At 35.6% G+C, this 21,542-nt stretch overlaps 1 protein-coding gene across 1 annotated transcript in view; it reads left to right on the top strand.

The window, feature by feature from the left end:
• Positions 1-14,709: 14,709 nt before the first annotated feature.
• Positions 14,710-21,542, top strand: part of LOC120624092 (sensory neuron membrane protein 2-like) — a 36,509-nt gene continuing 29,676 nt past the window's right edge. Inside the window, exons 1-2 of the mRNA XM_039890436.1 lie at positions 14,710-14,740; positions 15,774-15,992. Of these exons, the coding sequence (XP_039746370.1) occupies positions 15,879-15,992 (114 nt within the window). The 5' untranslated portion in view covers positions 14,710-14,740; positions 15,774-15,878. The remainder of the gene's footprint in view (positions 14,741-15,773; positions 15,993-21,542) is intronic.

Here is a 21,542-nt window from a genome sequence, read left to right on the forward strand (position 1 = left end):
CGCATAGTCATTTAAGTAATTCACCATCAATTTGTTTTGAAGTTCGCCATTGTTCATTACGGATTACGTTTTTTATCATAACTCCCTCAATATCGTTATCAAAGGAATGGTTTGACTTCAAAAATAATGTACACTATATTGAAAGTTACTACTACTACACTATAAGGGCTTATTAAATTTTTAATTGAAATATTTATCTATTATTTATTACATACGAATCCATAAGAACTCTATTCAATAGTTTTAGAGCTATAATTTAGCTTGTTATTGCTGTTCAACGCAATCAAATGCCTTAAGAACGCCACAAAAGCACCGGTGACCATAATATGATAAGTCTATGCCAATCACATTCTGCGATTGTTCCGAGGCATCGTATGTTGTGTGAGCTTAGCGCCCGCATCAGTTATCCGACCTTTATTTTTTAAAATTATTTAATAATTGATTTAAAACATTTTTCCAAGACCTTGGCAAGGGAATATATTATTAAAATATTGGTTGTAGCCCGCGAATTCGTTTGCGTTGATTCGGTAATCTGTTTGTTATGACACTGATTTGGAATGCAGATTCTGAGAAGAGTCTTGAGAATTAAGGATATCGATACAATGTCACAAGTGTTAGTGACATGGTATGACATATAATTTATACATATCAATACCTATAATAAAACTGTAACTGGAAGATTTCTGTACATTTAATATATTCTGAAAATTTTGAGCGGAGGATGCCTTATAATCGATACTGAGTCCAAAGCGGATTTGAATTTATAAATTAATTTTTGTCTGTCTATCTGCCTTTTTGTCTGGCTGTTTGAAGTCTGTCTGACAGACAGACAGAAAGACCGATGATCTAATAAATATTTTAGGAGATAAAGAACATAAATCTTCACAAATAACAGCAAGTCGCAAGGCATGTGGGACAACAATCGAACGCATGCGTTCCATCTTACTAATATTATAAATGCGAAAGTTTGTGAGGATGGATGTATGGATGGATGTATATATGTATCAACTTAAATAATGACAACTTAATAACTCAGTATTATACTTAAAATAATAACAGTTACATAGCCTAGTCACGACGATTGATTACCACAAACAGACAGACTTGACGTTTCAAAAGTGCTTATATTAGGCCTACTTGAAATAAATGAATTTTGAATTGAATTGATTATGATGTTAGCATCAGATCAATTCTAGTTTCTCGATTGACTCATACTCGGACGAAGTCGCGTGGGTCTGCTAATATATATATAAAATAGAAATAGAACTAAAATTTAGCCCTGTGAGACACCCAGTATGGTTGAATCTGTATGTCTTTTATGCATTTTCTTAAATGCGGTTTCTCTCACTTAGATAAGTCTAATTTAATCTCTGGTCTGGTCTGACGGGAGAATCCAGCGGTGGGTAGTTACCACCCTACCGACAAAGATTTGCCGCCAAGCGATTTAACGTTCCGTTACGATGCCAAGTGGGAAATTACTAAACTAGAATGCGCAAAATTTTAAAACATTGTAATCATTTTTAACCCCCGACGCAATAACAAAGGTGTTTTAAGTTTGGCGTGTTTTTGTGTATGTGTGTGTCAGTGGCATCGTAGCGCCTAGCGGATCCACTTATTTTCATTTAGATTGTTAAGTCTTATTATCTTGTTAACAAGATAATAACATGTTGACTTAACAATTGTTCACAACAAGTCAACATCTTATTATCTTGTTAACAAGATAATAACATGTTGACTTAACAATTGTTCACAACAAGTCAACATCTTATTATCTTGTTAACAAGATAATAAGATGTTGACTTAACAATTGTTCATTGTAAAGTCAACATCTCCTGAGGATGCTCCTGTTTCGGAGCGAAACGTGCGTGGGTATATTGCCGAAGATCTGTTTGGTGTGGAGTATAAGGATTGAAGAAATTATAAATTACACCACACAGATTCTCCTGCTTTTTGCGGAGTATAGCAAATTAAGCTTAATTTTGATAATATATCATGGATTTCCGCAAAGTAACGCTTGCTTCTATCCAATGAATTCAAAGACATTCAAACACTGAATATAAAAAAAGAATACTTATATGTACCACAGAATTGAGAACATACAGAAACCTTGTACACGACTAAAATTGAAGCATCAAAAACCAATCCGCTTTAGTAGTGTTTCTCAAACAGGCGGTTAGTCATTTGGCAGTTGACAGTAATAATTTTACCTCTAATGCTTTAAACGTTTACCAAAAAATGTGGAAAATGGAAAAAGTTTGTGAGCTAGCATCATTCCGCGGGTGATTAATTAGGGGAGATAAATTAACTAAATTTTATTAAACATCTTTTATATATTTTAAGACTTTACTTTATTTTAATTATTAATTATTGATCATTGTATTATTATTTGTTTACATTAATATAAGTGTTATTAATATATTTATAAAACTAACAATGTATGAGGTTCATAAGTGCTGTAACAATAGCCTAAACTGAATAAAGATTTGATTGATTGATGTGCGCGGAGCGTTTTCCCTGTTTTTCGACACAATGCACCGCATGCAATAATTTCTGAATGAGGGCTCTGTGTTTTCTTACTTCTGTGGTATCTACCTATATTATTTTGGATCGTATCATTGAACAGGTATCAATGTGGTTAATTTTGCATGCTGTCATTATGTACGTAGCGTTTAATACGAGCGTGACTATCTCAATTACATAGCGTGCGACTATACTAGCCTAACGTCGCTCGACTAAAAGTCGCTACAGTAAGGTCGGTTACGACTATCGTTACTTAGTAACGTCGAAATATATTTTCTTATATTATAAAGAGGAAAGATTTTTTTGTTTGTTTGTATGTACCCAATAGGCTCAGAAAGTACTGAACCGATTTATTTTCTTGAACTAAAACTTCTTTAGGCGGGAGTAACTTAGATTTTTCTGACCGAAGTAACGCTAACGTCGGACGTCAGTGTAGTTTCCGCTATTTAAAAATAATTCATATGTCATACACTCCACGCTTTTTGACTTATAAGCCAGCTAGTGGCAAATATCATAATCTATTAGGATTATTTATTTTCAATATTTTCAAACGGATCAAAAGTGAATAGCAAAGTTAATACAAATTCAACAGTTAAAAAAAATTAAATTGCTTTGCACTTCACTTTACATCACTTTACTTCACTTCAGACTGTCTTTGTAAACGGGTGTCCCACCACGCGCCAACAAGTGATTATCTTTCCTGACGGGCCGCTAAAGTTAATTGCTGATGAATAGGTCCGTTAGATGTATAACAGATGATTAGCGACTGTTCATATCTTAAAATGGACACAATTTTTTTAAATATTGTTTTAGAAAGTTTAGATAAATACGATTGTATATCGAGATAGTTAAAGAGCATATACCCACGGTGCTTCCCCAAAGCGGGTTGATGGTCTTTAAGGATTATCATCGGCTTGACATGCTTACCAAGGAACGGGAATGGACAAGACTGTGACCTACTTCCGGACTAGCCCTGAGAGTTTCTGAAATCAAAACCCAATATTTCACAATTTTTTGGTTTGAACCAGGTAAAATCCAGGAACTCGTGATGACAAAGACGTGCCGCTAAGCGATTTAGTGTTCCGTTGCGACGTTGTGTAGAAACCGCCGGGTATGACTACCATACTCCCTAACAGGTTAGCCCACTACCATCTTAGACTGCATCATCACTTACTACCCGGTGAGATTGCAGTCAAGGGCTAACTTGTAGTGGAATATAAAAAAAAAGTCTGCGACAACACAATGCACAAAATGTCGTTTGTTCGGTCTAACTCTTACGGTATATAGTCCTTGATGCTCAGTTCTGGACGGTCAGTACCAAAGTATTTTCATGTTAATAGCTTCAGTGAGTTTGTATATTTCATACCGTGAACAAATATCGAAGTTTTCATTTTGTGCTTTTTTTACTCAAAAAGTTCTTAGTTATTTATTTTTCTCCTCCTTTGGCTTTTAAAAAATACTACAGTACTCAAATTACAGTGCGTTGTTTAACGCACTTCTTGGTCGATTTGCGTGTTTTTTTTTTACTTTGAATTTGAAATGAACGGTCCAAAAATATTATGAATGTTCGGCGGCTAAGCAACAAACTAAAATGCAATTAGCAAACTAAAATGTCACTACAAGTTTATTCAGCGAATAATAAATAGACCAAAGAAAAATGTTCACAAAACTGATTTCAAAAGCTCAAAACAAAACTTAAGTAATGTTAAAAACGATATAAACAAAAAAAAACTTTAGTAATGTTTGTACCTGTATATTTTGAAGTCATCATCAGTGGTTTCATGTATTTCCAAACAAATGAAAAAAGAGATGATGATTTTACGTGTTTTTAAAATATGATGTTTAGAAACATACTACTTGCGTCTTAAGACTTCGAAGTCGGATTAAGTTTTTTATTATTAACATGTCTTTAAATAATATTTTTACTGACAACTTTTGTCTTTGTTTGAATAAAGTTTGGGGGACCCTCTTTTGTCTTTGTTTGAAAAAACTAGCGGACCCTCGCGACTTCGTCCGCGTATGTGTCAATCGAGAAGCTGGAATAGATATGATCCTAACATCATAATCATCGTGGCTAGCTATGTAGTTAGAGTTAGTAAGTTGTCATTATTTTAGTTGATACAAACATACATACATCCATCCTCACAAACTTTCGAATTTATAATATTAGTAGGACAGTATGCACGCATGCTATAGTTGTCCCGTATGCCTTGCGACATTCTGTTATTGGCGTAGGGTTTTGTCCTTTATCTCCGACAGTATTTATCAGATCCTTATTTAAATAAGGCATTACATGCTGGATAGTATACACTTTCAAATAAAAAAGAATTATTAAAATCGGTTCAAAGTTAACGGAGCTATGAAGTAAAATTGATAAAAAAAATCATCCCGTTTCCCGTATGAAACTTATAGTTTATCGGGATTAAAAGTGTCCTATATGTTTACCCGGAATATCAGCTACAACTATACCAAATTTTATTAAAATCCGTTCAGTAGTTTTCACGTGATACCCAGACAGACAGACAAAAATTAAAAAAAAAATCTTTAATCTTTTTAAATTGAATAAAGATTACAAAGCATCTCACAGTCAAAATTTTCAAAATATATTTAATGTAAAGAAATCTTCAAAATATATTAAATGTATAGATTAATGCGTTTGACTAAAACGTAAAATATACTAACTATACGATGCGAGAAAAGGTACATGTGAATACAATATGGATTATTTTGATAAAAAAGGAGTCGTTTGCTTAGTCCTAAGCTGATCTATAAAACGTGCTCAGACTTTATTTACCGCCATTTATAAAGCTTTCTTCGGGTACGGGCTAAGCGCATGTTTAGGAAAGCCTAATTCCTAAGATTTTGCGACTCACATAAAACTTAGAATACATCACATAAATAAAAAAACCCAACGTTTGCCGTTGGCCAACGCACGTGCCTTTTTTATATTTATTAGATATTTATTTATCTCTAAACTCTTTATTTGTATACCACAACATTAACATATACAATATATAATAAAAACAGAAACATAAAGAAAGAGGTATAATACAAAAGTCGGCCTTGTCGCTTAATAGCGATCTCTGCGAGGCATCCTTTGAATTAGGAAATAAAATACATTTTATATTGTTAAGTACAGGCCGATAACTCAGAGTAAACTGACGCGATTTGAAGGTGAAATATCAGCCAAAATTCCTGCTCTCTTTTTTGAAAACTGTCATCCCGACAATCTTTATCTTACGCTTTTCAATGAAATAGAAGTGCATTTAATAAAGTATTTAATTTTAAATACATAGATTCTAATAAAAAAATGAGGTTTAGTGATTGGGCGACTATAGGCATTTACAAAAGCAGGGATAAGTTGTATGAGCTATATGATGAAAAACAATACAATCAGACTCCAACTTTCCTTGAATATGTAAAAAGTTACTCCAAAACATTTAAAAATGTTTGTAGACAAGCTAAGTCGCTATACATTAAAGATCGGATAGTAAAATCTGAAAACAATATACAAACAACCTGGAAAATTGTTAATAATGAATCTGGGAAAACTAAATCTCGAGACGGAAATTTTGAATTAATTATTAATAATAATATGGTAACTACTGATACAGAAGTTGCTAGTACTTTTGAAAACTTTTTTCAGAATGTTCCTATTTTGTTAACAGATTCACTAAATTCCTCACCTACTGCAGCTCAGAATTTATTAAGAGGCAACAATGATGAGTGCAAAGTTTTATTTCATTTCAAACATATAGATGCATCGGATATCAGTAAAAACTTCAAGTTGTTAAAATTAAAGAAAACAGGTGATATATGGGGAATGTCGGTAAAGGTAATATCTCAAATTATTGACGTCATTGCTCCTCTTTTAGCCATAATTTTCAATGAATGTGTTGATTTAGGTACTTTCCCGAACCTAATGAAACATAGTAAACTCATTCCTCTGTTTAAATCTGGTAATAAAAATGATATAAACAATTACAGACCTATCTCAATCTTACCAGCTCTTAGTAAGATATTTGAAAAAATTATATTAAATCAACTCTTATATCATTTTAATGTAAATAACTTACTACACCCTAAGCAGTATGGCTTCACTAAAGGTCGTAGCACAACGGACGCAGGCGCTAAACTTATAAAACATGTTTATGATGCCTGGGAATGTTCACAGAACGCCATGGGTGTTTTTTGTGATCTATCTAAAGCTTTCGATTGTGTTGATCATAAAACCTTGCTTCTTAAGCTAAGCCACTATGGTATCCAAAACGTTGCACTAAATTTGGTTGCCTCTTATCTCAGCAATAGAACCCAAAGAGTTTGCATAAATGATGCAAAGTCTCAGGGTTCAAATACCTCAATGGGTGTCCCACAAGGCTCTTTTTTAGTGTATATAAATGATCTACCGTACCATGTCAGTGGAACATGCGACATTGTATTGTTTGCAGATGATACATCTCTAATTTTTAAGACTGATAGGAGTAAAGATAACTCTGACGAAGTAAACCGTGTTATGTCGCATGTGTCGCACTGGTTTACAGTTAACAACTTACTTTTAAATGCAAAAAAAACAAAGTGTGTCGAATTTATCTTACCAAATGTAAAGAAAATTGATAAAAATATAATGATAAATGGTGAATCACTAAAAATAGAGACTTCCACAGTTTTTCTGGGCGTGACCTTGGATAATAAGCTACAGTGGGGTGCCCATATAGATTCACTAGCGGGTAAACTAAGCTCGGCTGCCTACGCAGTGAAAAAAATTAGACAGATTACTGACGTTGAAATAGCTAGGCTAGTTTATTTTGCGTACTTTCATAGTGTTATGTCCTATGGAATCTTGTTATGGGGTAAAGCAGCTGATATCGAAACTATATTTATATTTCAGAAAAGAGCTGTACGGTCAATATATAAACTTAAATCACGCGAATCCCTCCGTGAGAAGTTTAAAGAAATAGGCATACTTACTGTAGCTTCACAATATATTTATAACAATATAGTATTTGTAAGACAACATATTAGTCTTTATAAACAAAAAGTGGACATAAACAGTCGACTTACAAGAAATGGTCATAAATTAGTGTCATCTGCATATCGTCTGCGTAAGGTACAGGGATCATTTGTGGGATTGAGTATACGCTTTTATAATATGATTCCTAAGATGATTTTGGACCTGCCAATGCACAAGTTTAAAGAATTTGTTAAAACACACTTATTACAGCGAGGTTACTATACAATTGATGAATTTTTTAATGACAAGGTTGCTTGGAAGCATCCGGCTCCGCTTTCAGCTCTCACAAGATAGAAAAATGAATGTTAAAATGCAAAATGTAAATTTATGATGTTGAAAAAGGGCAACTGCTGAGTTTCTTGCCGGCTTCTTCTCGGTAGAATCTGCCTTCCGAACCGGTGGTAGAATCACTACAAACAGACAGACTTGACGTTTCAAAAGTGCTTATATTAGGCCTACTTGAAATAAATGAATTTTGAATTGAATTGAATTAAAATATTTAATAATAATATTTCTAAATAATTAAAGTATGTCCATTTCTTTAATTATTTAGAAATATTTTTTTGGGATATTTTAATAAACTTAATTTGTTGACTAGACTTGACGCGTTATAATAAAACTTTAAATACCTTTTTTTCTATTGATAGTGACGTTTTGTCTACAAACGTATAATACGGCGAAAGATAAAATTTTTGAAAAGATTTTTATATTTTACACCAAAGAAGAATAACTTCTAACGCGTGTACATAACATTTTTTTTATGGCAACTACAGAAGCTCTTGATCGGAGATTGGGCGCTAGAAGTTCCGAAGTAAGACTGGAAGATGTGTGTTTGTGCGCCTGCTAAAACTACTGCGTCTGTTATGATGTAGGTTTTCGCTCTTCATGGGTACATCATATGAGAGCCGGTATCTACATTTTTTTTAGGGCGTTACACTACCATGCAGAGTGCTCTGCAAAAGTCGATGCTCGTCGTGACGGTTTATAATATGTAAATTAAGAATTAAAAAATATCCCGGCGTTCAATATAGTGTTCATTATTCAACTAGTCAATCCGTTTCATTTGATGAAAATATGTAACTTGCAATTTTCAATACTGTGGTAGTGGTGAACAAACATTTAATCTACCACACACACCCACACACACACTCACTCACACACACACACCCACACAGTACCGACAAACTTATAAGAATCCGTCAAAAGTGCGTAGGGGCTTAAAATGTCTACATTGTCTCCGACGGTTAAAAAAAACATAGATACCCTATTCTAAGGAATGCCGTTTATAGTTTTTTGTTATTTTGTGTCATGTTTATTTCTTTACGTATCAATTTATTTATATTGAGGCACTCGTATCATTTGTAAACATATTGTTTGTTGATTTACTATTTCTCCTGAGATGACTCGATTGTAGAGATACCAAACAGTTATTGTTTGAAAAAATAACAACGAAGATATAGTTCCTCCTTTAATATTAGGTATTGAAGTACGCGAGCACTGCACTTCGCGGTTATATTGCGAATCACAATATAAACTTATTTGATAAACAGCTAGGCTTGTTTATTTCGCATACTTTCACAGTATTATGTCCTATGGGATCTTGTTGTGGGGAAAAGCTGCAGATATTTAAAGTATATTTATACTACAGAAAAGAGCTTTACGATCAATATCAAACAAATAGGTATACTTACAGTAGCTTTGCAATATATTTATAACAATATAGTATTTGTGAAACAAAATATTACTCTTTATAAACAAAAAGCTGATATTTACAATCAACTGTGTTGATAGTGATAGTGATATCTGCATATCGTCTGCGAAAGGTGAGGAACTCCTTTGTGTGGTTGAGTATACGCTTTTACAAAGGTATTCCTAAGGTAATTTTTGACCTACCAATACATACATTTCAAAAATGTGTAAAAACACATCTAGTACAGCGAGGTTACTAAACATTTGATGAACTCCTTAATGACAAGGTAGATTGGAAGCAGCCAGCCTCGCTCTCATCTCCCGCAATATAGAAAAATGATTGTAAATGTTGATGCTGGAAAAGAGCAACTACCGTGTTTCTTGCTGGCTCTTCTCGGTAGATTCTGCTTTCCGAACCGGTGGTAGAGTCACTACAAACAGACACTTGACGTTTCAAAAGTGCTTATAAAGTAGGCCTACTTGAAATAAATGAATTTAGATTTTTTTTGATTTTGATATTGTATCTACTGCAGTGTAGGGTCATGTCTGTTGTCTGAGCTTCATTTGCGTTATTGGAATAAAGAATAGTCTATGTTACTATGCCAAAAATGAAATTGATTGGTTGCTTAATAAGAGCTAAAGAAAGTCAAACAAACATATAAACACACTTTCACATTTATAATATTAGTTAGGATGCAAAGCAATTCAAGCATAGATGACCTTGAGCCGTCTTATGAGGCCCATAATTCACGTCATAGTGTCGGAGCCACGAATGTAGTAATTCGTATCAATATATTATTATGGTACAGAACATCAAATAAACGGCCTTTGGTCAGCGTTATTGCTCGATACCATTCGCTTAAATGGCAAGGGCCTAATGATGATTACTATCAATAAGTCGGCACTCCTTTATTAAAGCTTAGGCATTTCGCTAACGTAGCCATTTGGTCGCCGATAAGGGAAACCAAGGTTTCAGTGTCAAGTTACGATATTATCAATATCTCAACCACGTCCACTGCATAGGTGTTTTGTAGGGATTTCCAATCGTTACGGTTTTGTGACGATTGCTTCCAGCGACTCCCTGCGTCTCATTTTATGTCGTCTGACAACCCCGCGGGGGTCTACGCCACTCCAGTAACTTGGGACCCCAAAGTCCATCGGTTCTCCGAGTTAAGAGTATATGCCCCTCCCATTGACACTTTAGCTTTGCGACTCGTTGAGCTACGTCAGTAACTCTGAAGAAGAGCACTCTAAGACTTCTACGGATCTTCTCATTTCCGATTTGATCACGTAGAGATACTCCAAGCATTGCATAGCTCTATCGCCTGCTGAGCGACTCTGAGCAGACTCGAGATACGTTTTGTTTACTTCACAGGTTTTTTTTATAAGAAAGCTGATTAAAGTTTTCACAATGTACTTTTTCCGAATAGTTTTTCACTTGAGTATTTAGTTCCTAAATAGTGGTTAATGCCGTCATAAGTCTTTGCATGTAATGTACCGAATAAATATTAATTTTAGTTGATATTTCCGTTACATAAACCAGATATTCTTTGTATGACGATAAGTACAACATCGGCTTAGTCGGTATTCAGAAAGAAATCGTACGGAAATACTCAGCTATAATAAACAGATGGACTGACTGACCAAGTATCTTAGTACGGAACCCAAATAAATTATATTTTCGGGTTAATTATAGTCTACGTTTGCGCACTGCCTTATTGGTTTACCTTGACGGCATCGAGGTAAGGTTTACACCAAAGGTCCGTAAGTTTGAATCTCAGATCTTTTTTTCCTGTTGTTAATATTGTATATTATATAGGATAAGTACCTTTATAATTTTTAAAGTTTTAAATTAAAGCGGCTATAGCCAAGTGGTGAGGACTTTTTAGGGGAAGCGGTTATAGCCCAGGGGGTAGGACTTCGACTTCACTTCCGGGGGGCGAGTTCCAATCCCAGCACGCACCTCTAAATTTTCTATGTTCACTTTAAGCAATTAGAGTATAGATATAATTAGAAAGCTGCATGCCTGCTTCCATAATGTTCCCAAAGTTGTGTGGAGTCCACCAATCCGCATTGGACTAGCGTGGTGGACTACAGCATTCAACTACGGTAATTGGTTAATATGATGATGATGACGATAATATTTTTTTAATACCTAATTCTTGTATTAATAGCCGTTACCGTGGGAATTTAGGGATCATTTAAGCGATATTTATCTAGTTTTGCGATCAGTTTCATACGGAAGCTGTTTTTATATTTATAGACTTGGGGTACCTCGCGGTTTCATCCTTGTTAACTAAGGTTCATTACGTAATGTTGTGGCCACTCTTATGGCACGGAGGTTTATTAATATACTTGACTAGATTAAAAACTATTTTTTGTTAGATTATTTTTTTATTAATAATGCTTCTTTTGGCTCGTTAGGGAAAAATGATGAGAGTAAATTATTGCGATGCGCGCGCACACCGTTACAAAAAACCGTCACCCTGAAGTTAGCTATAGTCAACATTTTAGTTTTTCAAATAAAGTTTTGACAGTTTACACTTTCAATTGTCAACGTCTGCGGGCTCATTCCGGTAATTGAATTGTACAACTATTAACAAGCTAATCATAACTATTTGTACATTATATTGGTTTCTTTCTTTCAAAATTAACTTTTCATTAGTTTCACTGATGAAATCTCCTTCGTGCCTTCTCCATCTACAAAACATTGGCGAAGTACCTTGCCCAGTTGGCACAGACAAAAGCCATAAACAAGAATTGAAATTGAATAGTACAAAAATCTGTGTTGAGTGAAACGAACGATGATGCGTGCTAATAAAACTTTCTATATATCAAATATCTTTTTTCTATTGTTAGTGTCGTTTTTGTCGTAGAATAAGGCGGAAGAAAAAATTTTTGAAAATATTTTTATCGTGCTACGCCACAGAACTTCTAATACGCGTTTTTTTTTTAATCCATACTAATATTATAAATGCGAAAGTGTGCTTGTTTGTCCTTACTTTACGGTCTAACGAAGCAACCAATGGATTGTTTTTTTAGTTAAAATAGTATAAAGTTAGTTGAAAGGGAGGAGAGTAACATTTACTTTTTATGCCAAAAAAACATACGGTTCCCAGGGAATCTGTTTGCGTAATAAAAGCGTCATAACTGTTATTCGCGGCCGGGCGGCCCGCTGCATTTTTCTATACCCGTCAATTCCCGGTTCAATTTGAATACTTTAAAAAAGCAATTTGCAGGTATATAATGAATATATTGATAGGAATGTCAACGAAAGAAAAATTATAAAAAAAACAGTTATTGTGACTTAACCATAACGATTATTTTAAACTTAAAAGCGGACAAAGAATCGCGGCCCACAGTCAGTTATTTAACTTGGTTACCTAACTCGCACGTACTTATTTTTTAAAGCCACTTAAAATGTACGTAGTAAATTGTTTGTACATTGAATTTGCCAAATCATATTTATCCAGGGAACGAGAATACGACATGTTAGCGCGTTCTCTTCAGGCTGTTTGCTTTTGTATTTGTTGGACATGTGGATAACAATCGGTCCCTCTCTCGTATCTCGACTTATCTCATAAAAATAAGAAGAGAAAACGGTACACATTATTGTGGTGGGCTAGACCTACCTATTGTGTCTAAAGCCCACCAATCCGCATTCAAGTAGCGTGGTGGTTCTAAGTATATAATCCCTACTTTGAGAGAGTGACAAAATATTCGGCAATGGGACATAAATGCTGGCAATGCTATGATATGATGATGATATCATATAGGTTCTTAAAAAAAACACTTAAAAGAATAAAAATAATACTTTTAGCAGGTAAAAGATATTTCCTTACAAGGCAAAGTCGGATTTAATCCATGATGTTCATGGTGACCCCTACTTTTTGTGTCAATAAAAAACCTTACTAAGTTACCAAAGAGTACCTTTGTAGCTACACAATGACTCTGGGTATTACGATTCACAAATGCTTCGACGAACGAATTAGTTTTATAAAGAAAAAAAAATTAACAAAATAAAATTTTATACTTACTTAGAGGTAAATAAATTATTGCGTAAATCAAGCTTGTACCCTGATACTTAATACGTCTGCGTAGCCTTTTCGAGTGTACAGGCGCGATGTTATGTTGTGTGATTGTGGAATAATCCACTTCCTTATAATATATATTAATAGCTGTTGCCCGCGACTTCGTCTGCGTTTGATTTTGTTTTTTGATGTGGCATTAAATTTAGTTGTAAATTAAATGAGGGGTTTGCTGCTGTCCGTTGAGGAGTTCTGTTCTCTATCTCCAACCACAGTTTGGGCAAAATTAAACACATATTATAACCTCTATAGTACAAACATAATTATTTAAATCGGTTATAATTCGTCGGAGTTATTGTAAAATCGTCAAACACTCATCCCCTCTCCCAAAGGAACCGAGCTTAATGTCGGGATAAAAAGTATTCTATATTACTTCTAACACTTCCAAGAACATGTGTACAAAGTTTTATGAGGATCGGTTAAGAAGTTACATTGACATTTATAGTATTAGTAGGGATGTATATTTTATATGAATAAATTACGTATATTTATTTAAATTAATTATTATTCTATATATACATTTTGGTATTTATGTATATGTATTACAACACTCTTGGCACTATCCCGTTCTCTTGCTGTCAGTCCTGTCTACTAAGGTTGCCTGTAAGAGGTTGCTTGGCGGTCTTTGCATGTCTTCATTTAAATAATAATAAAGTGTTTCTTCTTCTTCTACACTTTTAAACGTCTGTAAATGAAGGTGCTATGCCCGAATGAACAAACAATAGAAAACAACCGAATTAATAACCTACTCCCTTTTGAAAGCAAGAAAAGTTAGTTAAGAATAATAATAAACGAAGAAAAAAATATATTCAAATTTAAAGATTTTTAAAAATCAACCCATTACCGACCCACTACAGGGCGCGGGTCTCCTCGCACAACGACTTGTTGACCATGTTTAGACTGTAGTCCACCACGCTGGCCCAGTGCGGATTGGTGGACTTAACACGCCTTTGAGGACATTATGGAGAACTCTCAGGCATGGAGGTTTCCTCACGATAGAGAGTGACATTTTAATTGCTTAATTCACACATAACAAAGAAAAGTAAGAGATGCATGCTTTGATTGAAACTCGACCTCCCGAAAGTGAAGCTGTAGTCGTAACCACTGGGCCACTTCATAATAATAACAGTAATAAAGAAAAAAGTGAAAGAGTAACAAACATCCATCCATCCAGCCATACAAACTATTGCACTTAACAAAAACTTTACAATAATATAGTTTACTAGTTGTAACTATTGTTGTTTTACGCTTGTTATTGGTTTGTAAAAATATTTTGGGATACGAAATAATGAAAAAAAATAATTGTAAATAATTTCGTTCTAAAAATCTAAAATTCAATTTTAGGGATAACAGATAATAGGTACTTTCGGAGGGTATTCGGTACAAACAAACAAACATAAAAACAAAGTGATAATCGACGTACGCCGCTTTGGTAAGAAACTAAGAATTGTGACGCACTTTTAGATTTTTGATGATTATATTCATGTCATAGTAGATTTTTCAAAAAAGGGGTAAAGCAATGTCTTACGTTTTATGTTGCATCTGAAATCCCGAGTGAAGCGAGTGTAAAATAAAGATTTGGAGGGACTTTGTTTACAATCCCTATGGTTCGCGCTTCATAGGCTCTGATGAGTGACAGGGACGCCATCATACGTTCGAGCGAGATATCAATATTAGGATATGTTGTTCCTTATTCAAATCATAATAGCCCCTAGGGACTCCAGAATAACATTACTTACCCGCTAAGCCTATAGAATATATTGACGTTCTTGACCTTTCAATACTAGGCTATCTAATAAGGTATCGTCGAGAGAGTGGTTTAAAAACATAAAGCACCCCGTTTTTTTTGTCTCGGGATTCAAAAACGAAGTTCATTAAATTGTAATCACATAAATATTTATAATTCTTAAAATACTTGTAACTGCATGAACACGGTCCGCACTAATTTAATAACAAAAAGTGTCATTAATGAATTAAATATTCTTCCTATTAACTGGCTTATATAGTATGCGTAAGGCACATATCAGTCATAGAACCATGCCAGTCTTAATACACCTATCAAACACGTAACAGGTTCACGCGCTTTGTTATTTATTTTCTGTAACATATACTTTATTACAGTCCGATATTTTATGACGCTTTATTTACATACATAGTAAATTCGTTACGGTAGAACGATATGTAATGCTAAAACTGAATATACTTATAATTGCTTTGTGGTATTGATGCTGAGGAAAACTGTTTAATTCCGCCATTTTTATTAATCAGAAAAATAAGAAAAGGAATATAGGATGTAAATACGTGCGAAGAATCTTAGAGATTACAATTGTGTGCGGTTCGAGCCAAGCAAGTCACGGCATCGCCGCAAAAAAAGAAATCTTATAATTTTACTTGTGACAGATATTTTTTCTTTTTATATCATTGTACGAAAATATTATTTTAATTTTTTCTCGTTATTTTTCAAGTTTATTAATAAAGTGATGGTTTCATTTATTTTACGGACATTTTAAAAACGTTTGTTACTTCGTGTGAACTATTTATTGGCCGGTGTGTTTAGTGAAGTTGTAATTATGTTGGGAAAAAACGCGAAACTATTTTTCGGTGTGTCAATGTGTGTGTTGATTGCTGCCATCGCGTTAGCAGCTTGGGGATTTCCAAAGATAGTCCAGAACCAAATAAATAAGGTAAGATATTGTTTTAATCAAAATTAGCTTTTCAATTGCTTATCAAAATTTTCATCACAATTGTTTTTATTCCACTATAGGTTAGCCCTTGGCCGATCTAACGGGCTAACCTGTTTGGAATATGACAGATACCCCTATTCGATTTCTACGCGGCATAGTACCGGAACGCTCAATCGCTTGGCAGTATTTGATGGTAACTAGGCACGGCCCAATCCTCCCTTCAGAATCGACCAGAGAAAATTAGCAAATTATGATTTCCTTACATGCCCAGCTGGGGATCGAATTCGTTAACACCCACTTATAAGACCACCACTGCGGCATGTAGGGCGTCCAAATGTTGGACACACGCCTCTTCTCTTATTAAGAGTTTAGAATCAATTCAATCATCCATCAAAACTTCCGAATTTTTAATAGTAGTGAGATTTGTTGGTAGTCAAATTGTACCAGCGTTATCAACGTTATTATCAAGTCATTACCAGTCCAGGACAGGATTTCTCAGAATGAGAAGGGTTTAAGCATATTCAATTTCATAAAAAACACATAACTCCGAAAAGTTAGAAGTTGGGGATCGAACTCTCCCCATCGAAAGGGAAGCCTTAGCCTTATCCACTGGGCTATCACCGCTTAACGTTTTTATACCTGTTCCTAATTATAAGTCAAGAGTACCCTAATATCTGGTGAACTTGAAAGTTTATTAATAATTTTATTCGAGATCATTCCCAACCGAATAAATTATCTGATAAATTGGCGGTATCTCATAAAAATTAAAAACGAAAAAACATTGTGGTGATTTGTTTAAACACTAAGTTTTGCCATCGACTTCGTCTGCGTTTGTTTCGGATTTTTAAAGAATCGCGTAGGAACAGTTGATTTGACCAAGCTTAAAATTATGCAATGCCTATCCATATTATCCAGGTTCCATAGGACAAAGTTATCTATGTTAATGTCTTTAAGATCCATTTTGCTGCTGAGCGGTTTAAAAATACCACTTTTTTTAACCATCAGAAAACTGTAGTCCTATGCATTTTCGGGATACAAAGTATCCTATGTCCTTATGTACCCTTGAATACCCTATCTTTGTGCCAAATTTAATCAGGATTGGCGAAGGTTGAACCAAACATAGATAATAAATAGATCGACAGACAAACTTCCACAAACAATATTACGACATCAACGTTACCTACTACGGTGTCATATTTCATGTTACACGTTAAACACTTAGTTACTCTCTATAACAATGTACTACTGCTAAAAATCGAGAGATTTAAGACTAAAAAGTTTGTCGATTTCCGATTGATTGGTGAAGCAACATTGACTTAATCGTACGTCAGTAAATATGACAAATTTGGTGACCAAATTTGAAAACATTATAAAGTGTTAGCGGTCGTGAATAAACAGCTTATTTAGATTTTTAAACAAAAAACTTGAGCAATTCGATGCTTCCTTTTGATATCATAATATAATTAAGAATAAGCAAACCTTTGGGCCTAGATTCACAAAAACTAATCTAGGCAGGTCCGCTCCGATAAACAGCCTACAATTGTGCATTTAAAAAGCGGATTTCGATATTTCTCACAATTCCGCTCCGAGTTTTAAGCGCAAAATTAAAAAAAACTGTTTGTTACGTAATCCTCTTACATTTTTATTTTGATTTTTATGATAGTTTTTAATATCTTTTGTATTTTTTGAATTTATCGAAACTGATAGACGGGAAATAATGGAATCAGAATAATATGAAATTCATTAACAAAAGAGTGACAGGCTATATGGTAAATTAAACTGTTAGAAATTAATAACCTATTTAGTTTCGTATATAAATAGTAAAAACGGAGCTCCATTGGTTTTCATCATTATTTGTCGACCTCTGGGTAAGGTCTTATAAGAGTTCGAGGATTAAGAGGGATCTATTCAGTTAGGCTAATTCAAAAGCTGCTCAAATTTTGTAGCTGGTGTGCAATTTTAATAGTAGATGTGCAAAGAGTTGAAGACACCTAGGTCCTTACCCAACGTAGTAAAACATCGGAAATCATTCGGACAGGACTCGATGGAGAGATCATCATTATCATCAGTTCCAACGATTGACGTTCACTGGACTGTACATAGGCCTGTTTTAGGGAGTTCCAAAATCCACGGTCCTGGAGTGGAGAAAGAGTCGCTAGGAGCCGCTAGAAACAACCGCTTGTTTCTTGCGGCTCCCAGCGACTCATTTGATGTCGTCGGTCCACCTCGTTGGGTGCCGACCAATACTGCGTTTACCTGTGCGGGGTCGCCATTTCAGCACCTTGAATCTCCAGCGCCCATCGGTTCTCCGAGCTATTTGCCCCGCTCATTTTCACTTCAGCTCTGCATCCCGATGTCGGTAACTCTGGTTCTTCTACAGATCTTCTCATTCTTGATTTCATCACGTAGAGATACTCCCAACATAGCCCCATCACCCGCTAAGTGACTCTGAGCCTTCTTATTATATGGCTATGGGCTATAATTAAATCCGGTAAGCTCGAGTTCTTGAATTAAATTGTTTTGCAAACCTCTGAACCTCAATTCATCTAAGTATTGTGGGAATAACAAAACAATATCTAATTAATGAACAAACTTACTTATTTAACTCGATGTTTTTGACGGCCCAGTAATTAATTGTTTAACAAAATAACAATTTATACGTTTGCTTCCGGATCGAGTCCTAATCAAACCCTCTTCATAATTTTTTTTTTCAATCTTTATTATAAATGCGAATATGCTGTGTGTTTGTTTGTTATGAATGACGCGCTGATAGCCTAGTAGGTATCACCGGCCTTCTTTTAAAAGGGGCCTTTGAATTTTGATCCCTGGCAGGCACTTCTAAATTTTCCGAGTTATGTGCGTTATAAGCAATTAAATATTACTTTCTTTACTGGTGATGGAAAATATCGTGAGAAAACCTGCTTTAGAGTACTCTGTAATGTTCCTGAAGACATGTGTATTCTACTAATATGCAACTGGCCAGTGTGGTGAACTACGACCTACACCCTTCTCATCTTCTCTTCTCATCTGTGAGGAGTCCCGTACCCAGTAGTGGGCCGGTGTGTTGATGGTGATGAATGTGTTGATGGTGATGAATAGTAAATCTCAACCACGCCACCGTACGTGATGGAATTTAACACACATACAACGTCTAAATGAAAACCGAAATAATACTTCACTGGCTTTAGAGGTACATTATGTACTGTCTCTGAGACTTAGATAATAGAAAATATAATAGTTTTTGAGTAAACCACTGCCATAGTTTTTACTAAAATAAATCAGATACAGTCACATGCAAAAAATTAAAATCATGCTGTCACTTTATTAGGTACGCGTCGCGTAGCGTAGGTATTAGGCACGTGTCGGTCTTTTATCTTCTATAGGGCTATCATAAGTTAGCACTTAGAATGTTTTGAATTCATTTGTATGGAAAATAAATATGCTTCTTTGATTTAATATTTCGTTACGATTCGTTACTAAATACACATATGCGTCCTTCAAATTTATTTAGAAATTCCGTTACACGCTGTTTAACTTGCACCCTGGAAATGGACAGGTTATAATGTCAACTGCAAAATCAATGGAGAGACTAACCGCCTGTTCGAGAAACACTCCTAAAGTGTAGTAGTTTTTTGATGCTTCTATATTAGTAGTGTACACGGTTTCTGTATGTTCTTAATTCTGTGACCTTGTAGTATATAATGCCTAAAATTGGTTTCAGGTAAATACGATAAGCGAAAACACTTGTATTGACATAGCACACTTTACTACATGAAAACAATGGATTTACAGCACTATTAAGAGTGGATTAAACGTGTTTAGTAATTAACATATTGTCTACTGAGTCAGTGACATTGTTACAAAAAATACTACTTTTGCACAGTGAGTGAGTTAAGTTTCCAGGCCTTCTTGGGCCTCATCATCACTTACCAAGTATTATTTTCAAGCGCTTGTACATACCTACTTGAAAAAAAACCAAGAAGTATTTTTTTTCTCTAGTCTATACTTAAAAAAAAAAGAGTTATACGCCGGAGTTACTTGTACTTACTCTAACTTAATGTTCTTAAAGGTGTATGGAGTCCACCAACCCGCCAGCCAGCGTGGTGGGCAACGGCCTTTACACCTCTCATTGTGGGAGGATACCCGTGCCTGTACTTGGCCGGTAATGGGTTGCCGGTAATGGGTTGATATGATGATGATGGTGATGACTCGAATATATATACAGGGTCAACATTAAAGTAATAATAGTACTCATTTATTTCAGACGTTTCCATTTATATTAGTTAAAAATTTTCCTTAACTACTAAGTTAGTTAATGTTGATGCCAAGTCCGTTCCAATCCAGAAGCTTAAAGACGTCCTCCAACGCAGCGGTAAATAGTTTCGGGGAGATAACATCTCCCTGTCGCACGCCTCGCTGCAATTGGATTGGTCTCGTAGTCTGATCCTGTATACGAACTGACATAGTGGCGTTTTTGTACAAACACTGCAACACTTGGATATACCGGTAGTCAATTCGGCATCTCTGCAGTGACCTAAACACAGCCCAAGTTTCCACCGAATCAAAGGCTTTTTCATAGTCCACAAACGCTAAGCAAAGTGGCCGGTTATACTCTTCAGTCTTCTGTATAACCTGCCGCAGCGTATGAATGTGGTCTATTGTACTAAAGCCCTTACGGAAACCGGCTTGTTCGGGAGGCTGGAAGTCATCAAACCTACGACAAACATTAACGGCGAGTACATCACTCAACTTCGGTTTGCCGACGATGTAGTCATAATGGCAGAGACTCTGGGAGACCTAAATACGATGCTCAATGGCCTCAGCAGAGCTTCTCAACAGGTTGGCCTACGAATGAACATGAGCAAGACGAAGATTATGTCTAATGCTCATGTTCCGCTTCAACCAGTAATCGTTGAGAACACTGCACTCGAAATTGTTGACGAATACGTATACCTAGGACACACGATCCAGTTAGGTAGGTCCAATTTCGAGAAGGAGGTGAACCGCCGAATCCAACTCGGATGGGCAGCGTTCGGGAAACTGCGTGCCATCTTTTGGTCAAAAATCCCTCAGTGCCTGAAGACGAAAGTCTTCGAACAGTGCGTGTTGCCAGTGATGACCTATGGCTCTGAAACATGGTCGTTAACTATGGGCCTCATAAGAAGGCTTAGAATCACTCAGCGGGCGATGGAGAGAGCTATGCTCGAAGTATCTCTACGCGATCGAATCAGAAATGTGGAGATTCGTAGAAGAACCAGAGTTACCGACATAGCTCAACGAGTCGCGAAGCTAAAGTGGCAATGGGCCGGGCACATAGTTCGGAGAAAGGATGGACGTTGGGGTCCCAAGGTGCTGGAATGGCAGCCTCGTACTGGTAAGCGCAGCGTTGGTCGTCCCCCAACGAGGTGGACAGACGACATTAAGCGCGTCGCAGGTAGCCGCTGGATCCAAGCGGCTCAGAATCGTGGAACTTGGAACTCCCTACAAAAGACCTATGTCCAGCAGTGGACGTCTATCGGTTGATGTGATGATGACTAAGTTAGTATTATT

The sequence above is a fragment of the Pararge aegeria genome, chromosome 5 (genome assembly GCF_905163445.1).
Source record: "Pararge aegeria chromosome 5, ilParAegt1.1, whole genome shotgun sequence".
Lineage (NCBI taxonomy): Eukaryota > Metazoa > Arthropoda > Insecta > Lepidoptera > Nymphalidae > Pararge > Pararge aegeria.